Source organism: Doryrhamphus excisus, linkage group LG1, assembly GCF_037039965.1.
Source record: "Doryrhamphus excisus strain RoL-2023G ecotype Guam linkage group LG1, RoL_Dexc_Guam_v1.1, whole genome shotgun sequence".
Classification (NCBI taxonomy): Eukaryota; Metazoa; Chordata; class Actinopteri; order Syngnathiformes; family Syngnathidae; genus Doryrhamphus; species Doryrhamphus excisus.
Genome location: NC_136357.1, coordinates 5,989,411 through 6,015,285, shown reverse-complemented (window position 1 = coordinate 6,015,285; position 25,875 = coordinate 5,989,411). Strand labels below are relative to the sequence as shown.

Genomic DNA, 25,875 nt, shown 5'->3' with positions numbered 1-25,875 from the left:
TCCTCCATTTCTGCCTTGTGATTGGCTGTGATTAGCTGGCAGGAAGGCTGGTTGGAAGGGCCTTTTATTGTGGCCAACACCTGTCAGCATTTTGATATGCCACACCTGTGAGGTGGATTTCTTTAGTTATTTTGTATTAAATTATACAATATATACAACCATTCACACTCACATTCATACCTATGGACAATTTGGAGTCGCCAATTAACCTAGCATGTTTTTGGAATGTGGGAGGAAACCGGAGTACCCGGAGAAAACCCACGCATGCACGGGGAGAACATGCAAACTCCACACAGAGATGGCGGAGGGCGGAATCGAACCCTGGTCCTCCTAGCTGTGAGGTCTGCGCGCTAAACTCGCCCAGCCTCAAATGCGATTTTATTCAATTTCCATTTCCATAGCCCTTCATTAAAGACAAGACAAAACAAGATTTTCATACACAATATTTGAAAACTGTTATCAACATTTTTGCCTCTTTTCTGATATGTTGCGGACCAAACCCCTGACTGTTTAGTTTACATTGATTTGGTTCATATAGGGCCTAACCAATTAATCAATTTATCGAGTTTCAGATGTATTATAAGGTTTATTATAAATAATTGTTAGCTGCAGCCCTAGCTGGGTACATGGGGCCGTGATATAATACAGTTGCTGGTATTGAATGGTGGTGTAATATGGAAGTATGGCGTATTGTGTCACATCAGCTGCTGAAAAGTTTATAGGCTTAATCCAGACTCCTGCATCTACGGCATAGAGCGTTAATGCTATGAGGATTAGGAGTTTGATTTAAGGCCTTGCATGCAACAGTCAAAGCTGGTCTGTACATGCAAACATATGGTGTTCAGATTAGCATGTGTTGAAAGGGGCTATGGTATACAGTATCGCAGAAGTCATGTTGGACTTCCTTTGTGTGTGTGTGTGGGGGGGGGGTTTAAATGTTATTTTTATTTATAAGGGACTCATCATTATAAGCTTATATTTAAGTTAAGGACATACACTTAGGAACACTTATATTTTGAATATTTCATTAAAGACATGAATTTGTCGCTAGTATGATTAGGTAAGTATCTGTGTTCCTTGTTTATACAAAAACAGGTTTATTTGTGTGAGGTTTTGCATTTTGGCTCATGTGAATTCAAAAGATATCTTGTTTTTCTAGTTCTAATTAAGTTCTAACTTTACGTCTCTTTGCTCCGAAGTCAACTAGAATTGAATTCTGAGAAGTGAAGCATGCAATGGATAGCAAAGAGCATAATCTCAATTTAATTTAATTAAAGCTATTTTTGCCCTGTTCTTTACATTGGTCGTAACAGCAAGCATGATAAGCTAGAGTGGAAGTAGCATCTATTTTCTATACCACTTGTCCTCATTAGGGGCAAGGGTGAGTTGGAGCCTATCCCGGGTGGCTTTGGCTGACTTTACACCCTGACATACAGTCAGTCAGTCAGTCAGTCGCAGGATGTGACTGATTGAGTTATACAATTTGGTAACACAAGCATGTACATTTTATCATTGACCCAAGCCTTTTTTTTAATATTAGTTCAACTTCAGTAAACAGGAGAGTCTTTAGGGCATGGTTATCTGCGGCATTGTGGCACCTTCCCAAACCTCTGACTCATATTCCCATTTGAGTAAGCAAATGTTGTGGACATCAAAGGATGTAGCTGTTTAACCCTAAACACCTCACCTGTTGTTGTTTTATGTTGCCTCCTGTATTAATTGTCTTTTTTTGAATAATGCAAGTTAAGTTAAATTATTTTTATTTTTATTTTTATTTTTATTTTTATTTTTATTTTTATTTTTATTTTTATTTTTATTTTTATTTTTATTTTATTAGTTTTATTAGTTTTATTTTTTATTTATTTATTTATTTTTAACTTGACTATTGCACTGAAAGGAGAAGCTCTCCAATCTCGTACATCTTGTATAATGACAATAAAGGCCATTCCATTATATTCTTGGTAGTATTATTAATTATCTTATTTACACACTTGTATGTAATTTCCGTCTGTATGTGTTCATATACGTATGTGTGCCCCAAATGTAACTGGTGAGCAGTCCACTACACTGTACGCATGCTTGTGTCGGTGTTTGTTAAGCCACCCATGACGCTCTCCCATTTTACAAAGATCATGTCGCTGATGACGGGCGTGTTCTGTTTCAACCCCTTATCTGCATGTCAGGGTGTGTCACCCTCCACTTTGACTCAGTCGGATGTGGCTTATTGATATTTAGCTTTGCCTCTGAAAAACCCCAGACAACTGCAATTATCGGTCATTTGGATTCACAAACCAAAGGGGAAATAATGACTAAACATTTGCTGGACTTTCACACAAAATAGTATAATCATGTCAGTCTGGTTGCATGACCCACTTAGGTCCAAACTTAAGACATTGGACAGAGGGTTTTATATTTGACAAGGATACTTTTTAATACAGAAGACTTTAAGGTAAAGTTAGTCAAGGGTGTACCCCATCTCTCACCCAAAGACAGCTGGGATAGGCTCCAGCATACCTGCGACCCTAGTGACGATAAGCAGTATAGAAAATGCATGGATGGAGGGTGTTTAGTTATTTCTGGAGATAGCTCCTGCCAAATGATACTATTTTTTCATTCATTCATTCATTTTCTACCGCTTTTCCTCACGAGGGTCGCGGGGGGTGCTGGAGCCTATCCCAGCAGTCTTCGGGCAAGAGGCGGGGTACACCCTGGACTGGTCGCCAGCCAATCACAGGGCACATATAGACAAACAACCATTCACACTCACATTCATACCTATGGACAATTTGGAGTCACCAATTAACCTAGCATGTTTTTTGGAATGTGGGAGGAAACCGGAGTACCCGGAGAAAACCCACGCATGCACGGGAAGAACATGCAAACTCCACACAGAGATGGCCGAGGGTGGGATTCCTAGCTGTGAGGTCTGCATGCTAACCACTCAACTGCTGTGCAGCCTTACTATTTAAAAAAAAAAGAAAAAGAAAACAAACACAATGAGCCTTTCAGCATTCGAATGCTTGGACATGGAAAGCAGTGTTCATTCATTCATTCATTTTCTACCGCTTTTTCCTCACGAGGGTCGCGGGGGGTGCTGGAGCCTATCTCAGTGGAAACCAGCGTTTCCTTCCTTAATTGGTCTTTGATAGTTTTGACATTTTGAAAGTACATGTACTTGAATAATTTCTGGGGCAACGGCATATTGAAAGACAACAATGCAGGGCATGACCAACAGCAGCAAACTGATCTCTGCAGGCTATTTTCAGTGCAACTTACTTCCTTTGGAATCTAACCCATCCATCCATCCATCCATCTTCTATGCCGCTCATCCTCACTGGGATCCTGGGGTTATGCCGAAGTCGCCAATTAGCGTAACATGCACATTTTTTCAATGTGGGTGGAAAAACCAGAGTACCTGGAGAAAGCCCACGCACGAGAGAGAACATGCAAACTTCACACCTTTTATCTAACCTTTACTTTTAAATAATTTGTAATTCGTAAACCAGTGTAAGGTCAGTCATATAGATTATTGTAGATTGACTTTGTTAATCCTATGAGCAAAATTAAGGTGTGCAAGCACTAAAATTTGTATATTGACAATGCAGTATTCAAACAACAGTTATTACCGTAATTTCCGGACTATAGAGTGACTATAAGCTTCACCCACTACATTTTTAGAGGAAAACCGATTTTGTACATACACAAGCCGCACCTGTATATGCCCACATTAAAACATGTAAACATATTTACAAAGAAAGACGGTACACAGAGAGAGTTTTCAAAGTTTTAATAATATAACTTAACAATAATAATAATATAACTTTCTTCACAAACGGTGCCTGTGACGCGGCAGTAAATCGGTAGCAACATGGTAACAACACGCTAGCAACACAATAGCAACACAGTATAGAATGTTTTCCAGTTCGGGTCACCTGCTTTCATTACCTCTGAAAGCTTTTTTCGTCTTTTTACATTGCTCCAGTTCTTCCCGCTGCCGTTTCCAGCGTCTCACCATCGATTCGTTTATGCCAAGTTTACATGCATGCAGCTCTGTTTCCTTCTTTATCGGACAGCTCGATTGCTTTTAGCTTGAAAGCTGCGTCATATGCCTTTTCTTTTTGCATTTTCCATGATGAGGGTATGTTCACGCTAATTTAATTTATGCACAAGACAAGAAGTTGCAGTCTTCCTCGACGCATATATTCCACCGGTCTTAATCTTACCTTTTCTACTCCAGAGCCCCTGGCGGCTGTTAGAAAAATTACATAAATTGGCCGCATCACTGAATAAGCCGCAGGGTTGAAAGTTTGGGAAAAAATAGTCTGGAATTTACGGTAGTTTCATTAAAATTACTAAATGGTGATCAGCCTCCAAAATCTTGGTTGTGTAAAGTCAAATGCTCAAGTGTTTATGAAGAAAGACGACGACCTCCAAATTTATGTTCAAGCCGCTTTCTGTAAATAAATAATGTTTTGTTTTCCAGAACTGGCTATGCATGGTGATATCCTAGGACTGAGGTCTGACAGCGTACAAGGGATCAACAGGAGGAGAAGACAAACACTGGTAACAGAGGATGGGCGAGACGGAAGATGAGCGCACAGCTCAGGCCAGCCAGCTCTTTGAGAACTTTGTGCAAATGTCCACGTGTAAAGGAACTCTTCAGGCCTTCAGTATACTTTGCAGGCAGCTAGAGCTGGACCCGCTGGACTACAGAAACTTCTACAGCTCGCTGAAAGCTGCCGTCAACTCTTGGAAGGTCAAGGCTCTGTGGACCAAACTAGACAATCGGGCACAGCAAAAGGTGTACAACCAGAATAAAGTCTGTCAGGGAACAAAGGTAAGAGACATACTATTGATAAAAAGTTTTATCACATTTAACCTGCGAATGTGTACAGTGGAGTCTAACTCAACTCAAATTCACACATTGACATTTTGCACAAAACCATCCTTCGTCCACTCCTCTACCATTTTCAGTGTCTGATCATTGGCGGTGGTCCTTGTGGTCTGCGGACAGCCATCGAGCTGGCCCTGTTGGGCTGTAAGGTGGTTGTGATTGAAAAGAGAGACACATTCTCCAGGAACAATGTACTTCATCTCTGGCCTTTCACCATCGAAGATCTCAGAGGCCTTGGGGCCAAGAAGTTCTATGGAAAGTTCTGTGCTGGTTCCATCGACCATATCAGTGAGTTGAAACCTGCCGGACACACTGAAATGTCATTGGTTTGGGGTGTTTGTAAGACGGAAGGGTCTGACACATTAGCCACGTTTATATGAGGAGTTTTTGTCTTTCCGAATGACCTTTCCGAAAGCAATGGTATACATGGAAAGGAATATTCCAATCGCGTGTCTACATGCGCCGCTATAATCAACCAGAATAGTCAATGGGGCATGCGCAGTAAAGCGTAAACACCAACATCACGTGATACCGACTTCCTCGAGTTTTTCTTTCACTTGTTGGAATAACTCCGTATTGCCAGTTTTTTGTTCGTCCAGTCTTGAAATTTAGTTTGAATCAAAAACAAACTTTCCTTAGCAGTCCAGTGCTGATTGCTCGCCTCCATTTTTTTTTTTTAAATCGAAGAACATCTGGAGCTGCGTGTTACGTCATGTCTCAGCATTCGCCGAAAGAACGCACCCGGGAACAGGAAAGGATAAAGTTCAATCTTGCTAATATTTTATAATTAAGCTCGGCACATGTTTTATATAGATATGTATTTTCTTTTTTAATAAAACTGGACTTGTGAATGGCGTATAGAAGGGTTTAGATTCTGTTCCACAGATGGCGCTAATGCACACGAAAGCTGCTTGCCAACCGCCAATAAACAACAGAAGAAGAAAAACACACAAAGAAGAACGCAGTTTGACAACTTTCCGTTTGAGCGGGTACAAGATACCTCAATCGGATTGGGGAAAGGAATATTCCACCCCTGTGAATCCCATTATATATTCATTTGGATTGGCACGTTTTTTTCGGAATGAGGTGTATACAAAGGTTACATTCTTTCCGTTTGAGCAAATAACCCAAATGGAATTGGAATATTTGGGTCCATGTAAACGTGGCTAATGATACAAGACAGATGCATGCATGAATGTATTGTAATGATTCCTTGATAACAACCTTTCATAATAGAAATCAACAGAGTGTAGTGTTCCTCTTAAAGGTGGACAATAAATACAAACATGTTTTTTTATACAAAAGCATGATCACAGCATGAAGAACAGCCAATGTGATGTGTACCTCATCAGCAACTAAATAGTGCTGGCTAATTACTCACCAGTTTCACGTAAAAGACAATCGAACACTAAATAACCGATTTAGAGGCATGTTGTTGTGCTTCCATAATAACACGAACACAGAATGGCTACACACAAAGTCATGTTCATTCATTCATTTTCTACCGCTTTTACCGCGGGGAGAACATGCAATCTCCACACAGAGATGGCCGAGGGTGGAATTGAACCCTGGTCTCCTAGCAGTGAGGTCTGCGTGTTAACCGCTAGATCACCGTGCCGCCCACAAAGTCATGTTAATGTGTTTTTTTTTTTTTTTTTTTACACAGCGTTACCTTCATCACTGGTCTGCTTCCACTATTATAAAATGTTGCATGTAAATGTTTTCAACATGCACAGTGAAGTGGACATTACAATAAATGAATGCTGCTGCCTGCAGGTAGTCATCAATATGGTGTTTTTAAAATATTGTTACACATATCGGTATCACAATATTGTGTATCCTTATCCAGAAAAGTAGAGACAACAGTCTTAACACTGCATAATCCTGTGTAATTTAATTTCCTTCTTTAAGTCTGTGTAAATGAAATCAACCAAGCAGGATACTCTGTGTGAAACTTAGTGGTCATAAAACACGAGCTCTCTTTACAGCGGTGTCTTTCATTTCACCCATCTATATTTAACGGTGTGGAATCGCTCCCTGTAAAACTGTAACCTGTAAGATATTTTTTCCCCGCAGCTTAGCGCGAACCGCCTTCTGCTTGCTCAGTCAGTATCTTTGGTGTGGTATGTGCAGTATTCCATCGGTGGTGCTTATCCACCCTTACAAATAGTCTCATGTTGAGCTGATCTCGGCTAACAGTACACCATCCCTGACGTCAGATCACCTCTTGATGGTTTGTCATGAACCAAAGGGTCTTGGGATAGCATTGTTAGCGTATCCTGCTGAGATCCAGCCCGTGGATTTGTCTATGTGGTTTATTTATTTTACATTCGGGAAAATAATATCACTGTTATGCATGTCAACAATCAATCAAGGATGAAGGTCATATGATAGCAAACCAGCATGATGGGTTTACATTCACATTTCTGACCTCAGACAATTTTTTTGTGGGATAATCCCTGCCTCTCAGGAAGATAATATATATATATATATATATAATCAAGGGTCAGTAATTATTTGATCCCCTGCTGATTTTGTAAGTTACACAAAATATGAACAGTCCATATGTTTATGATAGGTTTATTTTAATGCAGAGATACAAAATCCATTGAACACATTCTAAACATCCTCATTCCACAATAACATGATGTTTGAGTCTCAAGTTTTTGTTTTTTAATGCGCAAGATTAGACACATGCAATCCAGAAAATGATATGTAAATGTTACACTTAGGGGGAAAAAGTGGGCTAATAAATTGACAATAAAAGCACAAATACTCCGTATTTCAGAAAACAGATGGAATGATACAGCACTCTACAAGAAGCAATGAAGTCTGTAAAAAAAAAAATCCCAAAATTGTTACAACTATAGTGATGAAAATGGTAATATTAATGATGATTATAATAATGGTGATAATAATAATAATGATAAAGATTATAACAATAATTCATTCATTGATTCATTTTCTACTGCTTTTCCTCACGAGATTCGGGGGTGCTGGAGCCTATCCAAGCTGTCTTCGGGCAAGAGGCGAGGTACACCCTGGACTGGTCGCCAGCCAATCACAGGGCACATATAGACAAACAACCATTCACACTCACATTCATACCTATGGACAATTCGGAGTCGCCAATTAACCTAGCATGTTTTTGGAATGTGGGAGGAAACCGGAGTTATAACAATAAAGATAATGATAATAACAATAATAATATTACAATGATAATAACAGGGGAAAACAAGACTGGCATGAACATGATTATATCTTGCAAAAAGGGGTAGGAATTTATAAGCTTTTGCTTCAACCTATTCCTTTTGGGCTAGTGATCAGATAGTCGAATACAAATGTAAATAATGAAAAGTTATATTTTGATTGATGTAAGAAATGCACTGTAATGTTTCATTTATTTGCCCCAAAAAAAAAAAATAAATAAAAAAACATTTTTATCCAATCTAGTATGTTACGGCCTGTACAACTCCTTTTGGTACCAACAACAAGTGGCTTGTATCAATTTCAGGTATCCGTCAGCTCCAGCTGATGCTGCTGAAAGTTTGTCTCATTCTGGGAGTTGAGGTTCACGTCGGTGTGGAATTCGTCAAACTCTTAGAACCACCAGAAAAGCAGGCCGATGACGGTAAGTGTGACAATGTGTGACAAAGTTTCTATCACCATGATAAGTGCCTGCATATCTCTGCTATATATGGACCTCCATGGGCAGCATGTACTGAGATAAAGTGGAAGAATTTTCCATGAGCGAAGGCATTTGCACAAGAAATAAGACTTAGTTAAAATGGATATTACTATTATTGTTTTTATTGATCAGAATCTGTGTTCCATTTTCACAGAAGTCAGTCAAACCATAGTCATCTACTAACTTAAATCTTCAGTCTGAAAGTTATTTTTAACATACATTACAGTACAGTTTGAGTACATCCATCCATTTTCTATGTTGCTTATCCACACTTGGGTCGCGGGGTATGCTGGAGCCTATCCCAGCTGACTTCGGGCGAGAGGCGGGCGTACACCATCAGCTGGGATAGGCTTTTTTATTATTAAAATACATGACTTGGAATCTAATATAATGAGAAATAAGCTCATCAAACTGTTTATGCTTCCCCTTAGGTCATCATTGGAGAGCAGAAGTCCGTCCATCATATCACTCGATCTCTGACTTTGACTTTGATGTGGTGATTGGAGCTGATGGACGCAAAAACACATTAGATGGTAAAGTTGAATTAACAAAATAAAAAATGAGGTTTGATTGAGGGAAATAAGTATTAGATCCACTGCCAACCAGCAAAACATTCTGTAGAATTTTGGATGAGAACCTCATAAAATTCCTTTTGATTTTCTTCACTAAGATTACTTTTGACTTTTCATAGGTTTTGGCCGCAAGGAATTTCGAGGAAAGCTGGCCATTGCCATTACGGCTAACTTTGTTAACAGGAACACCACAGCAGAGGCCAAAGTGGAGGAAATCAGCGGAGTGGCATTCATCTTCAACCAAAAGTTTTTCCTGGAACTCAAGGAGGAAACTGGTAAATTAGTAGCTTGTAGCACCTTTACCTTAAAGTCATTTACAATAAAGTGTTTGTTTCACCTGAATATTTTGCAGTGCGGTTTTCAGGCATGTTACGTATTACATGTCCTTCTGTACTCATGATTTCAGGAATTGACTTGGAGAATATAGTTTACTACAAAGACAACACCCACTACTTTGTCATGACTGCAAAGAAACAGAGTTTACTGGACAAAGGGGTGATTATTAATGTAAGTTCAGATGTGCATGCACAATAACATAAACATCACTGAATTTCACTATTTAAACTATAACACAGAAGGTGGTAAACATTGTGGTCTGTACTCCTTTTCCACATATCACTTTATTTGGGTTTACAGGAATTTCATAGTCGTGAATGATTGGAATTATGGTACAAACATATTACGCTGGTAACAAGTTCAAACAACCCCAAATTATTTCCTGAATGATTCAGGGAGATGGTTTCCTTAATGCAAGGCGACATGTTAAAACTCGTCACTCATGACTCTTGTCCCTGATAACTCACAATGTTGTTGCTGCTGGCATTAGATAAAAGCAAGTAGACATAAAACTGCTTCCTGATGGTTATCCATTACACGCTTGCTATTTTAAACGTTTCATAATCATTACTAAACCATTTTCCTGTATTTTTAAAGCTTGACATTGAGACCTGGAAGATGAATTACACCCCAAATACTAACTTACTAATCAGCTCTGACTTGGTAGTAAATTAAGCTGGAAATCTCAGACATAATTATAATTATTAGCTGCTATTGCGTTGCTTTTTCCTTTTACTTTAATTTTGTATTCTTTTTTTTTCTTTTGGTCCAGGACTACATAGAAACCGAGCGTCTACTAAGTACTGACAATGTAAACCACGAAGCATTACTCTCCTATGCCCGTGAGGCGGCTGACTTTGGCACAAATTACCAGCTACCATCCCTGGACTATGCCATCAACCACTACGGGCAGCCAGATGTAGCAATGTTTGACTTCACCAGCATGTATGCCTCAGAGAATGCTGCCCTGATCAGGGAGAAACATGGACATCAGCTACTGGTTGCACTGGTGGGAGATAGTCTGCTTGAGGTATAATCGTCAGTACAATCGAGTGTTCACTTGATATTGTGTATCATATTCATATTGCATATTATATTTCAGCCCTTCTGGCCAATGGGTACAGGTTGTGCTCGGGGTTTTCTGGCAGCATTTGACACAGCTTGGATGGTGAAGGGATTTGCACAGGGCAAAAACCCTCTAGAGATACTGGCTGAGAGGTTTGTGTGAGATTGTTTTTCCTTCTCTAAGAAACAAGATATGTCTGATCAAGTGTGTTTTTATGTGGTAGAATAAATGTAGTGAGACATAACCAAGTACCATTCATCTCTCAAATATATCCCTCTACCCCCATGTCTCTTTGAATGGTGGCAGTGCCTGAAGTGTGTATTTATTTTTTTTATTTGTTGCTTTGTTTGTTGTATCCTTCCACAGGGAAAGCATCTATCGGTTGCTGCCACAGACCACCACAGAGAACATCAGTAAAAACTTTGATCAGTACAGCATTGACCCCTCAACCCGCTATCCCAACCTAAATTCCAGCTGTGTACGCCCCCACCAGGTCAGTCTTATGCATTGGTTCATAATTATTTTCTGTCATGCGTCACTGGTCAGAGCTGATGGGTATGACTATCTTATGCCTAAAATGCAAAGATAATATGGTTGCTGTCATGGATGATTAGGGAAATGAAAAAAAAATATATGTTAAAATTAAAGAAATTATTAATGAAATACCAAAATAGCTGTTGATTAATTGCATAATCGCCTAATCATTGATTGATTGTTGCAGCTGCGAGGATAGGTATCTATTTACTGAGTCTGGAAAACATGTCTTGAAAGTCTTGAATTTTGAAATTTCAAATCTGTAGGAACTTTGAATATGCATTTTTTTCATTTTTTCAAATGTATTTTAAAGAGTAAAATAAATATTTGTTGTCATATGAAAGGTGATCTAATTTCTTGTCTTTACTTTGTCCCGCCAAGGTGCGCCACCTGTTCTGTGATGGCCAATGGGACTCAAATCGCTATGAACGCCCCATAGGCAGACCAGTCAACCTTTCCAGAGGAGGTGAGAACAATAAGCTGTTTATACTAACGGTGACTGTGATAAGTTTACAATGTATGTATTGTCTGATTAGGATAAAAAGTTGTATTTTATCTTATATTAACATAACATTAACCTAAATCCACCAACATAAATATTTTTTCTTAAAACAGCGCTAACTGAGTGCTTATGCTACTATAGACACATTTACATATAAATTGTAATAATTCCTAGCCACACCTTATTTAATTCTGAATGAAAGTCTGAATGTCTGAGGGTTGTATGTCTATATGTGCCCTGTGATTGGTTGGGTGTACCCCGCCTCACACACCACGACCCTAATGAGGGTCAGCGGTAGAGAAAATGAATGGATGCTGTGAGCGGTGCACTCACTCTTATACTGTATATTGGGTATGTTTACTTCCCTGGCCCAACACAGTGTCAGAAGGTGTGCTTGGGCATGTCAAATTCATGTAATCATTCCTCCTGCCAGTTGTAATTGCTACCCTTGAAATAAGCATAGTAATAGCGTAATAGGTTACCATTTCACAAAATGATGAGGTACATAAGCGTGCTTCCATGGAAGGGAGCGCTACGTGGATTCATTCCATTTATGACAACACACTAGTGTATAATACCGCAAAGTAATATGTAATAATATCCAGTATACATGGCCTCTATTTGTCATGCAAGTCATTATCCTCAATCGTATCCTTAACTTTCCCTCTCATACAGAATCTGAGGTGCGCCCTGACCGGCTGCTGACCTGGTGTCAGAGGCAGACTCAGGGCTACAGAGGGGTTAACATCAGCAACCTGACATCTTCCTGGAGGAGCGGCTTAGCCCTATGTGCCCTCATTCACAGGCAGAGGCCCGAACTCATGTGAGAACACACTTTTTATATCCAATTCATAATTCAGAGCATTTTTGACATAAGTACATCATATTACCCTCTCCTTTTTTGACACAGATTTGGTGAATAACAAGCAGCTAATGTGAGAAATGAATGTCACGGTCAAAGTCTTTATTCAGTACTGCTTCTTGTTCAAACAGCACAAACCGATCAGACTCAAATGCGTAACACAAGTCAGAGGATCAAAATGTAAGTCATTTGTGCACAAAAAGCTGCTTTATACTGGCTCCAGACGTTAATCCTTTCATGCTGGTTGAACTAGAATAACAGAATAGAAATAGCCAATCCAGTATTTTAAATTCATCTAATTTTCATATTATGAGGTCACCAGCCTCGGAAATGGTCAGACCCCTGTCTCCACGACACTAAACAAGCTCATCAAAATGTCTGATCCACTTGTCATAGTCTTTCTAGACTCTCACGCAAACATGGGAATCATCATCATCATTTACAGCAGGATATAGAACACTGATGCTTTCTACACAATTAGAAATGTCTTCAGCACATTCTCCCATGGCTGTGGCTCCTTCCAAGTTTTTATTTTATTTATTTTTTACATTCCAGCTACCCCCCACCCCCAATAGCGGATGTTATGACCACCCGTGACACATGCAATGTACGTTGTGAATCCTCTGGGATGTCACTTCCTGTGACTCAGAATGTGGTTAGGCTCTAAAAATATGCTGCTTTGTGGACTATCGAAGTAAAAATAAAAAAAAAAAAGTTTAGGAAGTACTGCCCTAATGCAAAGTCCACTCAGCATATGGCACAGTGAGTTACGGCAAGCTGTGTGAGCTGGAAAACAGTATGAACCTGCGTTTATAACAATACTATGAAGCTGTACAAATGACAACATCATTACAAATTGTCAACCATGTCTTTGTGATTATCTTTCCATCTCAGTGACTATGACTCCCTTAATGAGGAGGACGTGGCAGCAAACAATCAGTTGGCCTTTGACATTGCTGAGAATCAGCTTGGTATTCAGCCAGTGACGACTGGAAAGGAGATGGCGTTGGAGGCCGAACCGGACAAGCTGCTCATGGTTTTATACCTGTCAAAGTTTTACGAAGCCTTCTGGAACTCACCTGGAAACAAAAAAGGTCAGAGTCTCAGCCATGTGTTGTAATCTTTCCTCTTCCAATTACCAACGATTGGCCTTTTGAGGATGAATCAGCTGTAAAATATAATGAATGCAAATTATATTTTATGATTATGATACAGATTTTTTTTCATTAAATAACTGGGGACTCCACTTGAGAGAAGGAATGGCAAATTCACAGAATATTGTCTTATTAGCAACTTGCACTTGCCATTATGATTAATAGTAATTAATAGAATATCATTAGGATATAATATAGTTAGGAGATTGTTGTAGTGTGTGTGCGTTACTGCATCTTTCTTCCAAATTCCAAAAATGTGGGACACTCTAAATTGTCCATACACTATATGTCCTGTGATTGGCTGATGACAAGTTCAGGGTGTGCCCTGCCTCTTGCCAGAAGTCAGCTAGGATAGGCTCCAGCATACCCATGACCCTAAAGAGGTCAAGTGGTTTAGAAAATTGATAAATAGAGGATTTGTATTCTTGACCTTTTGTGCAAAAGAGAGAGAAATTATTAAGTACCCAAAATGGCGATTAATTTCTACAATGAGTGTATGTAAACCCCCGACAGAACTGCCCTGTTTCTGCTGCTTAGGTAAAAATTGACTTGGTTTACATTTGTGTCTCACCCATATTGGCATATTGACATGTATATATTTCTCAACAAGAACCAGCAAAGTTTGAGTATTTCATTTCCTTATGATTGACAGATACCTTTTTAATGTCAACATTCTTCATTTGCAGCCTCAGGTTTCCACTCTCACTCGCCTTTTGTTTCAGTTTCGAGTTTCAAGTATGATTTTGTTGACAGCTGGTTCAAGTTCCAAGTTGCATCGCCCGTACTTGTGTGCGTGGAAAAACAGTTTCAATACATTGCCATTTTTTTTTGTTGATGCTGTTGTTGAGATTTCCATTAGACTGACATTTATGGGACTGGCTTCTGTGCTATCAGCTGCTGGTTTTTCCCTTCTCTGTTGATGAATGCTAAGTACAGGTTTGCTTGCACTTTTCCCTGGAATACCCATTGTCAGGTGATGTTACAGTAGACGTGACTGTCAGTGACTAAACAACCTACTTCTAATTATGTTGATTTACATAATGTTTAAAAATTGTTTTTAATTGTTCCTCTACATTTTAGGAGCAAAAAGAACAGATGAGAATAGTGAGGAACAATCAGCGCGAAGCAACTTGGTCCACCCAAGGAAGAGGATACCAAGGGTACTTCTGATTTTTTTATTTTTTTTTTTTTTTAGCCTTTAACTTTTACTGTTAAGGCCTTTTATGCTTGTTCTCACAGGATAACAAAAAACTGGATGATGATTCGATTAATAAGAGACGACGAAAGGGTAACCGCTACCTCACAGAGGTAAATGAATCATATGCTGTAGTACATATATCCAAGCTGTATTTATTTAAATAGAAGTCATGATACATGTCTAACGCTTGTTGTGCACGTCACCTGACTCATGTTCCCTGGCATCAGCTATCCTGTCACAGTGCGCCCTCAGCTGGTGAGGACGGGGAACTGCGAGAGAACAGGGTCCGCTCTATGGCAACACAACTGCTGGCCAAATTTGAGGAGAACTCCACAGAAAAAACGCACAGCAAGGTGGGACATTCAACTTTCAACTTTTCAAGTACACACATTTACGTTAGAGCTTTTGAGTGCATGGAGTTTTATATTTGTGGGGGGGTTCTACAATTTTTAACAGAGGATTGATTTGGAATCCATTCAAAAGCAGACTAATTCTGCAGAAACAGATACTGTATCTTCTATACTATACACACACTGTATGTACATATATATATATATATATATATATACTGTATGCTTGTGTACACATGCACTGTACATACTGTACATGGTTTCATGGTCAGAGATTCCCCGCCCATCTTTCATTTCCTTTTCTTTTTTCCCTTCATTTCAATTTCCCCCCTTCCTCTTTTAATCAGCCCGAGGATGACCTCCCCAACCCATCCTTTTCTCAAGCTCTTTCATTTTCCTCCACATCACTTCCTCTCTCAAATGAAGAGAGTGAAAACCCCCGCTTTGCAAAGCCCAAGGATGACATCCCTCCTCCTAATCCTCCTCTGCACCCCCCTCAATCCAAGTGGCAGGTATGCCCCCCCTTTGAGTCACTGGCAGGAATGTGGTGTACAGTAGAAATCGAGTTACTGTTTGTCCAAATTGATCTCTTTTTGTTATGCAGCAGATGCGTTCATGGTTCACATGTTCATTAACTTTCCACTTGCGGTTCTTACCAGAGAGGTTTATATAATTTAGTACTCAATACTATTTATATCCTGAAACCCCTTTTACCATCGCTCTCTCTTCTACCTGTGTTTATCGTAGGCGTGTCCAAACCTTTTTCCTCAGAGACCTACTATGTACAGAACAAAGTTAGGAACCACTTTGATTTTCTTAACCCTTTACCTGTTTATTAAACATGCTAACACCAATTCATTGTAGTTTAGGGATGACAACTTGGAAAATGTATTCATAAAATTAGTGTTACATATGTCAGAGCGAGGGCTGCATGGTGTTGGAGTAGTTAGCACACAGGCCTCACAGTTAGGACACCCGAGTTCAATTCCACACTCGGCCATCACACCCAGCAACAGAAAGTATTAGTCTTTGAGTGCCATATTTTTGACAATATATTAGTTATTTTTTTAACAGAACATGGAACACATCACGGCTGAACGTGGACGAGTGGTTAGCACGCAGGCATTACAGCTAGGAGACCCAAGTTCAATTCCGCCCTCGGCCATCACACCCAGCAGCAGAAAGTATTATTAGTCTTTGAGTGCCATATTTTTGACAAAATATTAGTTTTTTTTTAACAGAACATGGAACAACATCACGGCTGAACGTGGACGAGTGGTTAGCACCCAGGCTTCACAGCTAGGACACCCGAGTCAATTCCACCCTCCGCCATGTCTGTGTGGACTTTGCATGTTCTCCCCGTACATGCGTGGGTTTTCTCCGGGTACTCCGGTTTCCTCCCACATTCCAAAAACATGCTAGGTTAATTGGCGACTCCAAATTGTCCATAGGTATGAATCTGAGTGTGAATGGTTGTTTGTCTATATGTGCCCTGTGATTGGCTGACGACCAGTCCAGGGTGTACCCCGCCTCCCGAAACCCTTGTGAGGATAAGCGGTAGAAAATGAATGATTGAATTAATGTAGAATTGTGTTCTCAATAATGATCTGAAATAATGTTTTTTTTCATAATGTTTAACCTTTAATGCAACTTGGTCTATTGAGGCTTTTTATTATCTTACACTTTTTCTTCACAATACATTGGAGACCTCAGTTTACTGGAAAATGTGACTTCATAAAACATTTCCCGCCACATGCTCTAAATCTTAGCACAGCAGTCGTTCTCCTTCACCGTCTCGCCCTTCCAGACCATTGCACTCACCAAGCTTATATTAGCCTGAACCGTACCACCCATATTTAATAATTGACATTAGTGTGTTTTTTTTTTATAGCAATGTTTCCTCTTACTGCTCCACATTGCAGAATAAAGCTGAGAGACAATCTACGAGAGAACTTGCCAAAAAGACTATAAAGGAGAGAGCTGTCCTCCTTTCCTCCACATTTACTTGCTCCAGCAAACCTACACCTCCTCCTCTTTCCTCTCTTTCTGAGGCACAGGTTGTGAATTGCAAAAACCTGACTTATATGCACGGTTACCTCTGTACTTGGGATTTATGTCTTTCTGACTCTTCTCTAGGATGAACAATCTACCTCTCTACCTCTGCCTAAGAGCACCTCCATCTACCCTGTGGTTCACCCTGTCCCTGACCCCACTGTCCAGGCTGGTTTTTCCCCTGCCCCCATTTTTCCTCTTGACCACAAGGATAAGAAAGAACCTTTCTTTCCATTGTTTTATGCTGACTCTGAAAATCCACACGCTGATTCCTCCTCTAAGAGCATCGTCCCCACTGAAATGTCTGACTCTCACAAGAGCCAAGATATCGCATCTCCGCTCCCTGAAATCAGCTTCTCCGCAGGTCCATTGTCAGAGGACAATGCCGGTACCGAATGCAGTTCTCGGGACAGGCTTGAAAATAAATATGTCAACAAAAGTCCTCACGAGAGATCCAACAGCCACAAATGTGATGCAAATGTGAAGGTAACAGATGGATAGATTGTGAACATGTAACACACCTTGGGACAGGGCAGGCAAATTGTATCTAATACATGCATCTTCCCTCTGGTTGTATATCTTAGCTCAATGGACGTTGTCTCCTTGAAGCCCCTCAAGGGATTGTTCCAAAATCAGTTATTTGCTCTGAGAGTTGTCCAACCGTAGCGCCAAGCTACAGTAAAGAGGTACCAGATAAAAACCCAGCCTAAAATCCAGATTTGTTCTTTTCCTTTTTCTGACTTTCCTTATTTTTTTTTCTGTTCTTGTGGTTCTCTTGGTTCTCAATGTCAATATTAGCGAACAGTTGGAAAGGTGTCAACAGCCATAAATGCTAAAGCCCAAATACTGGCCATCCTTTATGAGACAGATCACAGGCCCAATGCTGCTCCGGTAAGATGTGTGTGGATTGAAATCTAACCCTCAAATTGCATTTTTTCGCTCTTTTGTGGCAAATCTACACATTTTGCACAATTAAAAACAAAATGAGAGTTTCTTCAAGTCACTTGTGCACCTTTTCCAATGTTTTAGTGTATTGTGCATGCTTTTACATCTAACTATACATTTGGTAATTGGAACAAAAATATGTCTGAGAATGTCTTCTACCTATTCTACCCACTGTCATACAAATGAACATGCTATGATAAACAGTGTTACTAATGTTGTGATGCTGCACCACTGTCCTCTGGGTGGCAGTAATGTGTGTTACAAAGTGGTTGCCAATCACTTTACACATAGCAACCTTTTGTCACTGCAGTTATGTGTGCTGCACTGTGGAAATCAGAAGATAATGTTGAATTGGCATACTGTAGCTGGAACACAGTTTGTCTTATTTCATAGTAGATATGTCATTTTGGCCTCAATTCTCACAAGGATATGCCACAGTGATGTCTTTTGTTTGTGTCACTTCATCACATTCCTCAATTTGTCTCCCATTCCACTTTTTCAACAGTTCCTACAAGTTTTTTTTACAGACTTGCTTTTTCGGTTGTCGTACATTTATCTTGAATGTGTCCATCTTTACTTCTTTCACCATCTGTGTTCAATAGCTTTTGCTCCGCATTACTAACAATGCAACTGGAATGCTGATATGGTCTGCAGTGTTCAATGGATGTCTAAATACTTCTATTTGTAGGAGTATAAGACACATGATTGTTTTTTTTAACTATGTGTATCTTTTGGAACATTGAGCAAAGCGTCAGCATCAGTTAAGCCTTGTCTTTCTATTCTCCCTTTCAGTGTGTGGGGCGTGGATTCGGAGGCAGTGATATCTGCCACTTCTGCTCCAAGCGGGTGTACGTGATGGAAAGACTGAGTGCTGAGGGCTACTTCTTCCACCGAGAGTGTTTCCGCTGTGATGTCTGTAACTGCACTCTCCGACTGGGTGGATACACCTTTGATTCACATGAGGGTAGGCTTTGACTCACCCGCATATACAAATCATTACCTAAATTAGGACATACATCGCTTTTGATATTAACGCTAGTTGTGTGTTGTTGTCATTTTGAGGAGATATTAATGCACTTTTATTCTATGTTTGTGTTCTTTTTTTTACAGCAAAGTTCTACTGTCGAATGCATTATGCCCAACACCAATCCAGTACCCACTTTGGTAGATTCAGGAAAAGAACGGTAAGAAACCTGCATTCTGAGCATCATAATTAACATTGCATAACATGACATCTTCATTATTATAGAGTGACACTGGAGTAATTTGTTTACACAAATACTATGGTGGTGGTGGTGTGCTTCAGCAATGTCCTGGGGTTTTGCTGGGGTGTCCGATGTTCCCACTCTTCTTTTGTTGTTTTGTCTTATGTGAGATTCTGTGATTATATATGTGTGGGAAAAAAAATCACATATTGAATTGGTAACTGCTATGGTGTGGAGAAGGGGTAGGGTTTAATAAGCTTTGCTTCTTCCTGCTCCTTTTCAGACATGTGTAGTAATGAGGTGTTGTGTGTGTGTGTGCATGTATGTGTGTAGATATGTGTGTATGTATATGTATATATCTGTATGTGTGTGTGTGTATGTATGTGTATATATATATATGTATATGTACGTGTGTGTGTGTATATATATATGTGAGAAAGAATAATAATAAGAACATAGTATGCATGTCTGAAATAAATTAAGAAAAGGAAAGAATACCCGGTGATAGTAATATTACAAACGTGTTAAATATAGCAAAAGGGAGCATCTGTAATTCTTATTTTTGTCATCTGATCTGTACATATTAATATCGGTTTGGATAAAATCTTCTCCAATACTGTCAAATACGCAGCCAATGCTTGTTGCAACAGCGCAAATATTCGGTGCAGAGCAGCCAACCTGAGTATCCTGGCCAAGTCCAGCCTGCAAGGGCCATATGTCAGGCATGTTACCAACCCAGAGAAACTGCAATATTTACTGTAACACAGTGTTCAATTAAGTTTGTGTGAATCTGCCTCAGCATGTTCAGACTTGAGAGTGAAGTGCTACTTATCAGCCAGGATCTTGTCATCAGATGCTGGTTGAGTAAATCAGCCACAGAAGTCATATTTAATGGAAACAAAATAAAGGAAAATTGTGACTCATGGCGTCACCAGTGATAGGTTCCAACTTCCATGCAGCACTGAAAAGGATAAGTGGGAGAAAATGGAAGGATGAGATTGAAAGTACTGATGTGTTTTATTTTTATTTATTTATTTTTTTTTTTTATTTGCACAAATATATAAAACAGTTCAGTGCATTTCTTACATCAATCAAAATATAACTAACCATTATCTACATTTGTATTCAACTATCTGATCACAAGCCCAAAAGGAGTAGGCTGAAGCAAAAGCTTATAAATGCCTACCCCTTTTTGCAAGATATGAGGGTCATGCCACAGTCTTGTTTTCCCCTGTTATTATTATCATTGTAATATTATTATTGTTATTATCATTATTGTTATAATCTTTATCATTATTACCATTATTATTGTTAAGAAAATTTAAGAAAATTGTTTAAGAAAATTGTTCAAGAAAATTAATCATACTATAGTTGTCAACGATGATGCAACTGGCAAACAGCTTGGACTTTAAAGCAATAATTTGCAGTCCAAATCACCTTTTGTTTGCTCCTCACGAATAGAAGACAATGTTAGAATGTACAGGGTCAGTCAAAATGTTGTGACACATTTGTAGGTTAAATAAAAGGCAAATAAAGTAAAGAAACAAAGTTTTTTTATTTTCGAAAAGTACATATAATGCCATTCTGTTTCATTATGTTTTAAAAATTAAATCAGTTTTGGCGGTGCGAGGTCGGCTGGTAGATTTTCATTTCAATGCAGATCCAGTAGCTCTGAAGTTGGTAACCCATAACTGGTACGGGATCACGTCTACCAAGATTGAAGTGCAAACGGAACGCTTGTTGTGTTGCAGTTACAGATTCATTTGTTTTGATAAACGTTCCCACAATGAAAGCACGATGCTCACCAGTCTAATTCATGGCAGCAACTGAAAAAGAAACGAAAAACAATGGCATCATAAAGAAAATAAAATCAAAATTTTGTTACTTTACTTTATTTGCCTTTTATTTAACCCACATATGTCAGATCATTTTACCTAATCCTGTATAAATACAGTATGATTCCATGATGATGCTTGAACGCCCATAAAAACGGTCTTAATATGCCCATAGTGTTATTTCCCTACACTACTAATATCCGTCATTTATTTTGTACAGGATAACCACAGCCATGTCACATCCTTGGTGGCAGAAAGTGGAAGCAGCTCAGCGACAAGTAGCATCCCGACAAAAGCTGCAGGTACACTGGTTTCCTTGATTAGGCGAGGCTTGAGCTGGCCGCAACGTTCTAGCCGAGCTGTTTGTGTGTTACCTCGACACCTGTTGGGAAGTGTGCGTGAGTCTCTCTCAGCTGTGTGTTGCCACTTCCGAAGCTACTCGCATGACTACGTGTTCCTGTATGAGTTATTGAGCCTGGGTTGTCCTCTGCTCTGTGTGATGCACGAGGTGCTTGGACAGATCAACCAGGAGCCTTGGCTGTTTCAGCAGCAGCTCATCGGCCTCTAGGAAAATAGTCAAGGCTTTTGTCACACAGTACACCTGACAAGAATGGTGTGCTCCATTTACTCATACTCATGGGACCAACTAAAAGTGTCTTTCAGAGCTACATACCAAGTGCATTTTGATTGATTAGTAAACAATGTTACACATCACCTGACTAGTTTAAACTCTTTGTTTCCTTCTGCTTTAAAGGCCCTGCCGTTGATGTCTTTTTAATCCGATCCATACTTTAATTAAGTACGGGATAATACATGACTTCATATGTCATGTACAGTATGTGTGAAGGGCAATAGACGTTGTTGCAGAGTGTTGAATGCATCTTACTCACAATGGTTTGTTTCAGACGTTTGATTGGTTATTACCTAACATAATATTAAAGGGACTGTATGCAATTAGCTCCAAATTAGACTGTTAAAGTCTATATTTTTCACAACTGAGCATTAAACTGCATGGACGCTGTCTGTACACGGTAGACTCCATTCAGTGATAGCTAGCATTAGTAGCTAAACTCAGCCACATTGCTTATTATTATTATTATTATTATTAGCGGACAAAAAAATGTAACTAATACACATACGTATATGTCGTCATAGGTGCACAAAGCAAGAATGCAGTAATGCATACGGTCCCTTTCATGAATGACACATAACAGTTGAGTAAAATGTGCAGCCTTGCTAAATGACTGGCTTTTGTTTAATGCAACATTGAATTACAATACAGCCAACCCGAAACATGCTCTAAAATCTTATCTTGGGTGGATCATTATTCATTAATTAAAACTTGAGTGATCAATAACTCTCCATAGATGTTGAGTTAGAATATTGTCTGCTGCACAAAGACTAGAGATGTGCTATAAAAATGCCAAAACTGTTGTTTTCCCCATATATATATGTTGTTACCATATAATGTTTTTTATTGTGGTACGTATTTAATTTGTTTACTGACTTATTATGCATTCTTTTAAAATCGATATACTCTTGCAAAATAAAACTAAGCTACCTTTGCAGTGGAGCACCTGTGGTATAGTATTGTGAAGACGTAAAAATGTCTACAGGAGGTCCTTTATCTATGTACAAGTTTGATTCATACTACGTTGGGTTTTTGTGTAAGTCAGAATTTATACCTAAATTATATCTGAACCAACATAGAAGTCAGTCATCCTGTATACAGAACATATAAAATACAGTAATCAAAAGATTAAATGCAATAATTAGAGAGAACAACTTGGTACTTGTCTTACACACTTTGCAACGCCCAAGGGAGACGCAAGCTTATTAGGAATGGAAAGTCCACAACGCAGCTTTATTGTCACTGTTGATTACATGGGAGCAGATCCTTTCACATGTTCAATACCTTATCTTATCTTTATCCTTGAAGTTGGTCCACGTTTTGATGCTTTTCCCTTTCTGAGCATTGCACGCTGTCTAATTTCACTTCCATGGTGATGGCTTTCTGAAGAGTTTGTCTTACTCAGTAAAAAGTTCACAAAAAAGACCAAAACTGATGACGTCCTTCTTCGGTGTAGCCACACTTGATTTTTTTTTTTTCATTTTTACGGTATTAAAAATTTATATTTTTTTAAATGTTCAAAACATTGTAAAACGAGGACCGCCTGTATTCTTGTTTAGTATTTAAAGACATATTTGCTTTTATTTTCATGTTCTATTTATGCATTGAAATATGTATTTCTTTCATTCACTGTTCACTATTAAGTTTTTTTTTATGTTTATTTTGTGTTTCAAAAAAAAGATAAATTCAGCTTTGACTGTTTTGATTGAATTCTGCTCTCTGGGGTAATCTTTTCAGCACTTCCATTTCTATTCATTCATTCATCACCTCCTATCACCCCGTACACACATCTATCAATCATTGTCTTATTTTTCTTCTCAGTTAATTCACTTCATTTTGTTCAGACTGTTTCAAGTTCCTAGTATGTGACACTCTGTCTGAGTTACAATTGGCCTTAAGTGTGGCACCTTACTGTTAAAACTTACATTACCAGGATATTATATAAACCCTAGTTAAGTAACAATCATGTAAACCGGAATCGACCGACCAGTCCATACAAGATCAGTTATATTTTAAACAAATACATTCAAAATGAGCAATTTTACTCTCTGCTGCTGATGTGACACCTTTTCAGTAGCCACATTCATTGCATCATGTCTTTGTCAGTTTCAAGGCAGGAATGTGACGCTCACTAACTAACTTAGGTGTGTGCCAGTGTTCTTTACAAAACCGCCTCCTAACAACAAATCTGCCTGCCTCAGTCAATTGCGTCCTTGTCAGCCGCCTTTCTTTCAGGCTACTTTGGCAGTAACATGTCTGTGGTCTGTCTTTTGGTTCCCCTCTGTTACAGAAGAAGACCTCCTCCCTTCAGAAACCCTCTCCAGAGCTCTTTCGTGTACCTGCTAGAATTTGTCCCAATAGCTGTTTTTTTTTCCCATTGTGTAGAATTCTAAATTTAATATGCTATAATAGCTATTCCCCCCCCCCTAAAATAGTTTTCGTATGTAAAAAAAAGTGACATTACAATAACTTTTTTTTAAAAGAAAATATTTTTTTAGAAAAATTACAAAACAATTATTCAGAGGGAAATATAAAAAATAATCCATATGAAGCAATAAGCTGATTGCATCGGTGTGCACACACTCATCGTCAAACTAATTGTATGTTGAACTTTTTTCATTACCTCATAATTCATCATGCATCAATCTTACTCTTCTTGCAAAATACATCCCCCCAAAGTAGTTATTTTTCAGTTTAATTGTTGTGGTTATGAGTCATATTTAAGTTTTTAAATAATTCATAATGATCTCTTTTGATATCAAATATGGTATTTCAAGGAATGGGGGGTCATATCTTTTATACCCACTGTGTGAGTGTATATATATTGTTTTAATTGAATTCCTCCTTCATAAGTACTGTAAAAAATTACTTAATTTATTTCATTCATGCAATGAAAATTTAACCAAAAATAAATACCATTGACACCATACTTTTGTTTCTTGGTTTATTTCCACATAGTTCAATTTGGATTCAAATTAAAGTGAGCTTTTTACATTTTTTAAATATTTTCTCTGTATTAATCACACATTTGTATTCACATCTGTAGCTGACCTAACATCACATACTCAAATCATGTTAACAGTCACTGTTTTTGTCACTCAATTACCCCATTTGGAACCATGGAGCACAATTGAGAGCTTGGTAATAATGTAGAAACATCAGGCCTGTGTGCAAAAAAACTATGCTATAGTTAGAGGATGTTCATTCAAACTGAACCCACATTTAATAGCGTCCACATGACCAAAACTGAAGTGAATCACATTTTCTATCAACTTCCTGCTGGACTATAATTCTGGGCTCTATTAAGTCTTTTATTTTCGGTGATAATGCTATTTCACACTTTGTCAACATCTTTTTTTTAATGTCTTCTTCCAGATATGTATGTAGATTTTAAGTGGTAACTTCACAAGCAAACTAGTCTCATTTATATTTTGTTGTACATGTTTTTAATTTGTCTTTGCAATGATCAAGTGGAACCATCTTTTGGAAAAATACTGTTATATTGTTGACTTCATTATATGTGAGTACTCTATTGTTTTGTATCAGTGCTTGTATGTCATTTTATCGTAGTACCCAAGTAGTTTGCATCCAGTTGTAGCCAACATCACTAGACCCTCTAGAGCAGGGGTGAGCAAACCGCAGCCCGCGGGCCACATCAGGCCCATCAAGCTTCTTAATCCAAATTTCTTTTTTTTTTTTTTTAAACCTTTTAACATAAAGTGCTATAGTGACATGCTTGAGTTGCCAAAATAGTCCGGTGCAATCTGTAGCTTGTACAAAAAAAGTCATCCAAACAACACAACACACAAAGTCACCTAACTACGGCACCATGTGGGCGTACAAACAAATATATATGCACAATACCAATAAAACACCCATAAATTCTTGCTGCAAGGCATGCTAGGCAGATAAATTTTTTTGTCTAATTTTACCAAATTTCTTAATCCAATGTGTCCCACAAGGCAGAAGGTTTGCCCACCCCTGCTCTAGAGTCATACTATATTTACTATACGTATACTATATATATGCACTGTATATGTGCAGTAACTAG

The 25,875-nt window shown here is 38.7% G+C and overlaps 1 protein-coding gene and 1 long non-coding RNA gene across 8 annotated transcripts in view; one reads left to right on the top strand and one right to left on the bottom strand.

Moving 5' to 3' along the window:
- LOC131130708 (F-actin-monooxygenase mical2b) overlaps positions 1 to 25,875 on the top strand; it is a 36,098-nt gene that overhangs the window by 3,874 nt on the left and 6,349 nt on the right. Inside the window, exons 2-24 of one of the 7 annotated variants that reach the window (XM_078798252.1) lie at positions 4,484 to 4,837; positions 4,975 to 5,182; positions 8,409 to 8,525; positions 9,014 to 9,115; positions 9,274 to 9,429; positions 9,561 to 9,661; positions 10,263 to 10,520; positions 10,593 to 10,708; positions 10,923 to 11,049; positions 11,472 to 11,556; positions 12,268 to 12,415; positions 13,349 to 13,548; positions 14,689 to 14,768; positions 14,848 to 14,916; positions 15,034 to 15,159; positions 15,504 to 15,668; positions 17,293 to 17,694; positions 17,793 to 17,894; positions 18,007 to 18,099; positions 18,946 to 19,117; positions 19,264 to 19,337; positions 21,414 to 21,495; positions 24,115 to 25,853. In XM_078798252.1, the coding sequence (XP_078654378.1) occupies positions 4,574 to 4,837; positions 4,975 to 5,182; positions 8,409 to 8,525; positions 9,014 to 9,115; positions 9,274 to 9,429; positions 9,561 to 9,661; positions 10,263 to 10,520; positions 10,593 to 10,708; positions 10,923 to 11,049; positions 11,472 to 11,556; positions 12,268 to 12,415; positions 13,349 to 13,548; positions 14,689 to 14,768; positions 14,848 to 14,916; positions 15,034 to 15,159; positions 15,504 to 15,668; positions 17,293 to 17,694; positions 17,793 to 17,894; positions 18,007 to 18,099; positions 18,946 to 19,117; positions 19,264 to 19,337; positions 21,414 to 21,495; positions 24,115 to 24,170 (3,303 nt within the window). In that variant the 5' untranslated portion in view covers positions 4,484 to 4,573 and the 3' untranslated portion in view covers positions 24,171 to 25,853. Of the gene's footprint in view, positions 1 to 4,483; positions 4,838 to 4,974; positions 5,183 to 8,408; positions 8,526 to 9,013; positions 9,116 to 9,273; positions 9,430 to 9,560; positions 9,662 to 10,262; positions 10,521 to 10,592; positions 10,709 to 10,922; positions 11,050 to 11,471; positions 11,557 to 12,267; positions 12,416 to 13,348; positions 13,549 to 14,688; positions 14,769 to 14,847; positions 14,917 to 15,033; positions 15,160 to 15,503; positions 15,669 to 17,078; positions 17,695 to 17,792; positions 17,895 to 18,006; positions 18,100 to 18,945; positions 19,118 to 19,263; positions 19,338 to 21,413; positions 21,496 to 24,114; positions 25,854 to 25,875 lie in introns of those variants that run through there. The other 6 variants (XM_078798151.1, XM_078798185.1, XM_058074551.2 and 3 more) reach the window with 6 other exon arrangements.
- LOC131130712 (uncharacterized) overlaps positions 24,825 to 25,875 on the bottom strand; it is a 37,428-nt gene continuing 36,377 nt past the window's right edge. The window contains exon 4 of the long non-coding RNA XR_013630258.1: positions 24,825 to 24,988. This is a non-coding gene — a long non-coding RNA (uncharacterized LOC131130712). The remainder of the gene's footprint in view (positions 24,989 to 25,875) is intronic.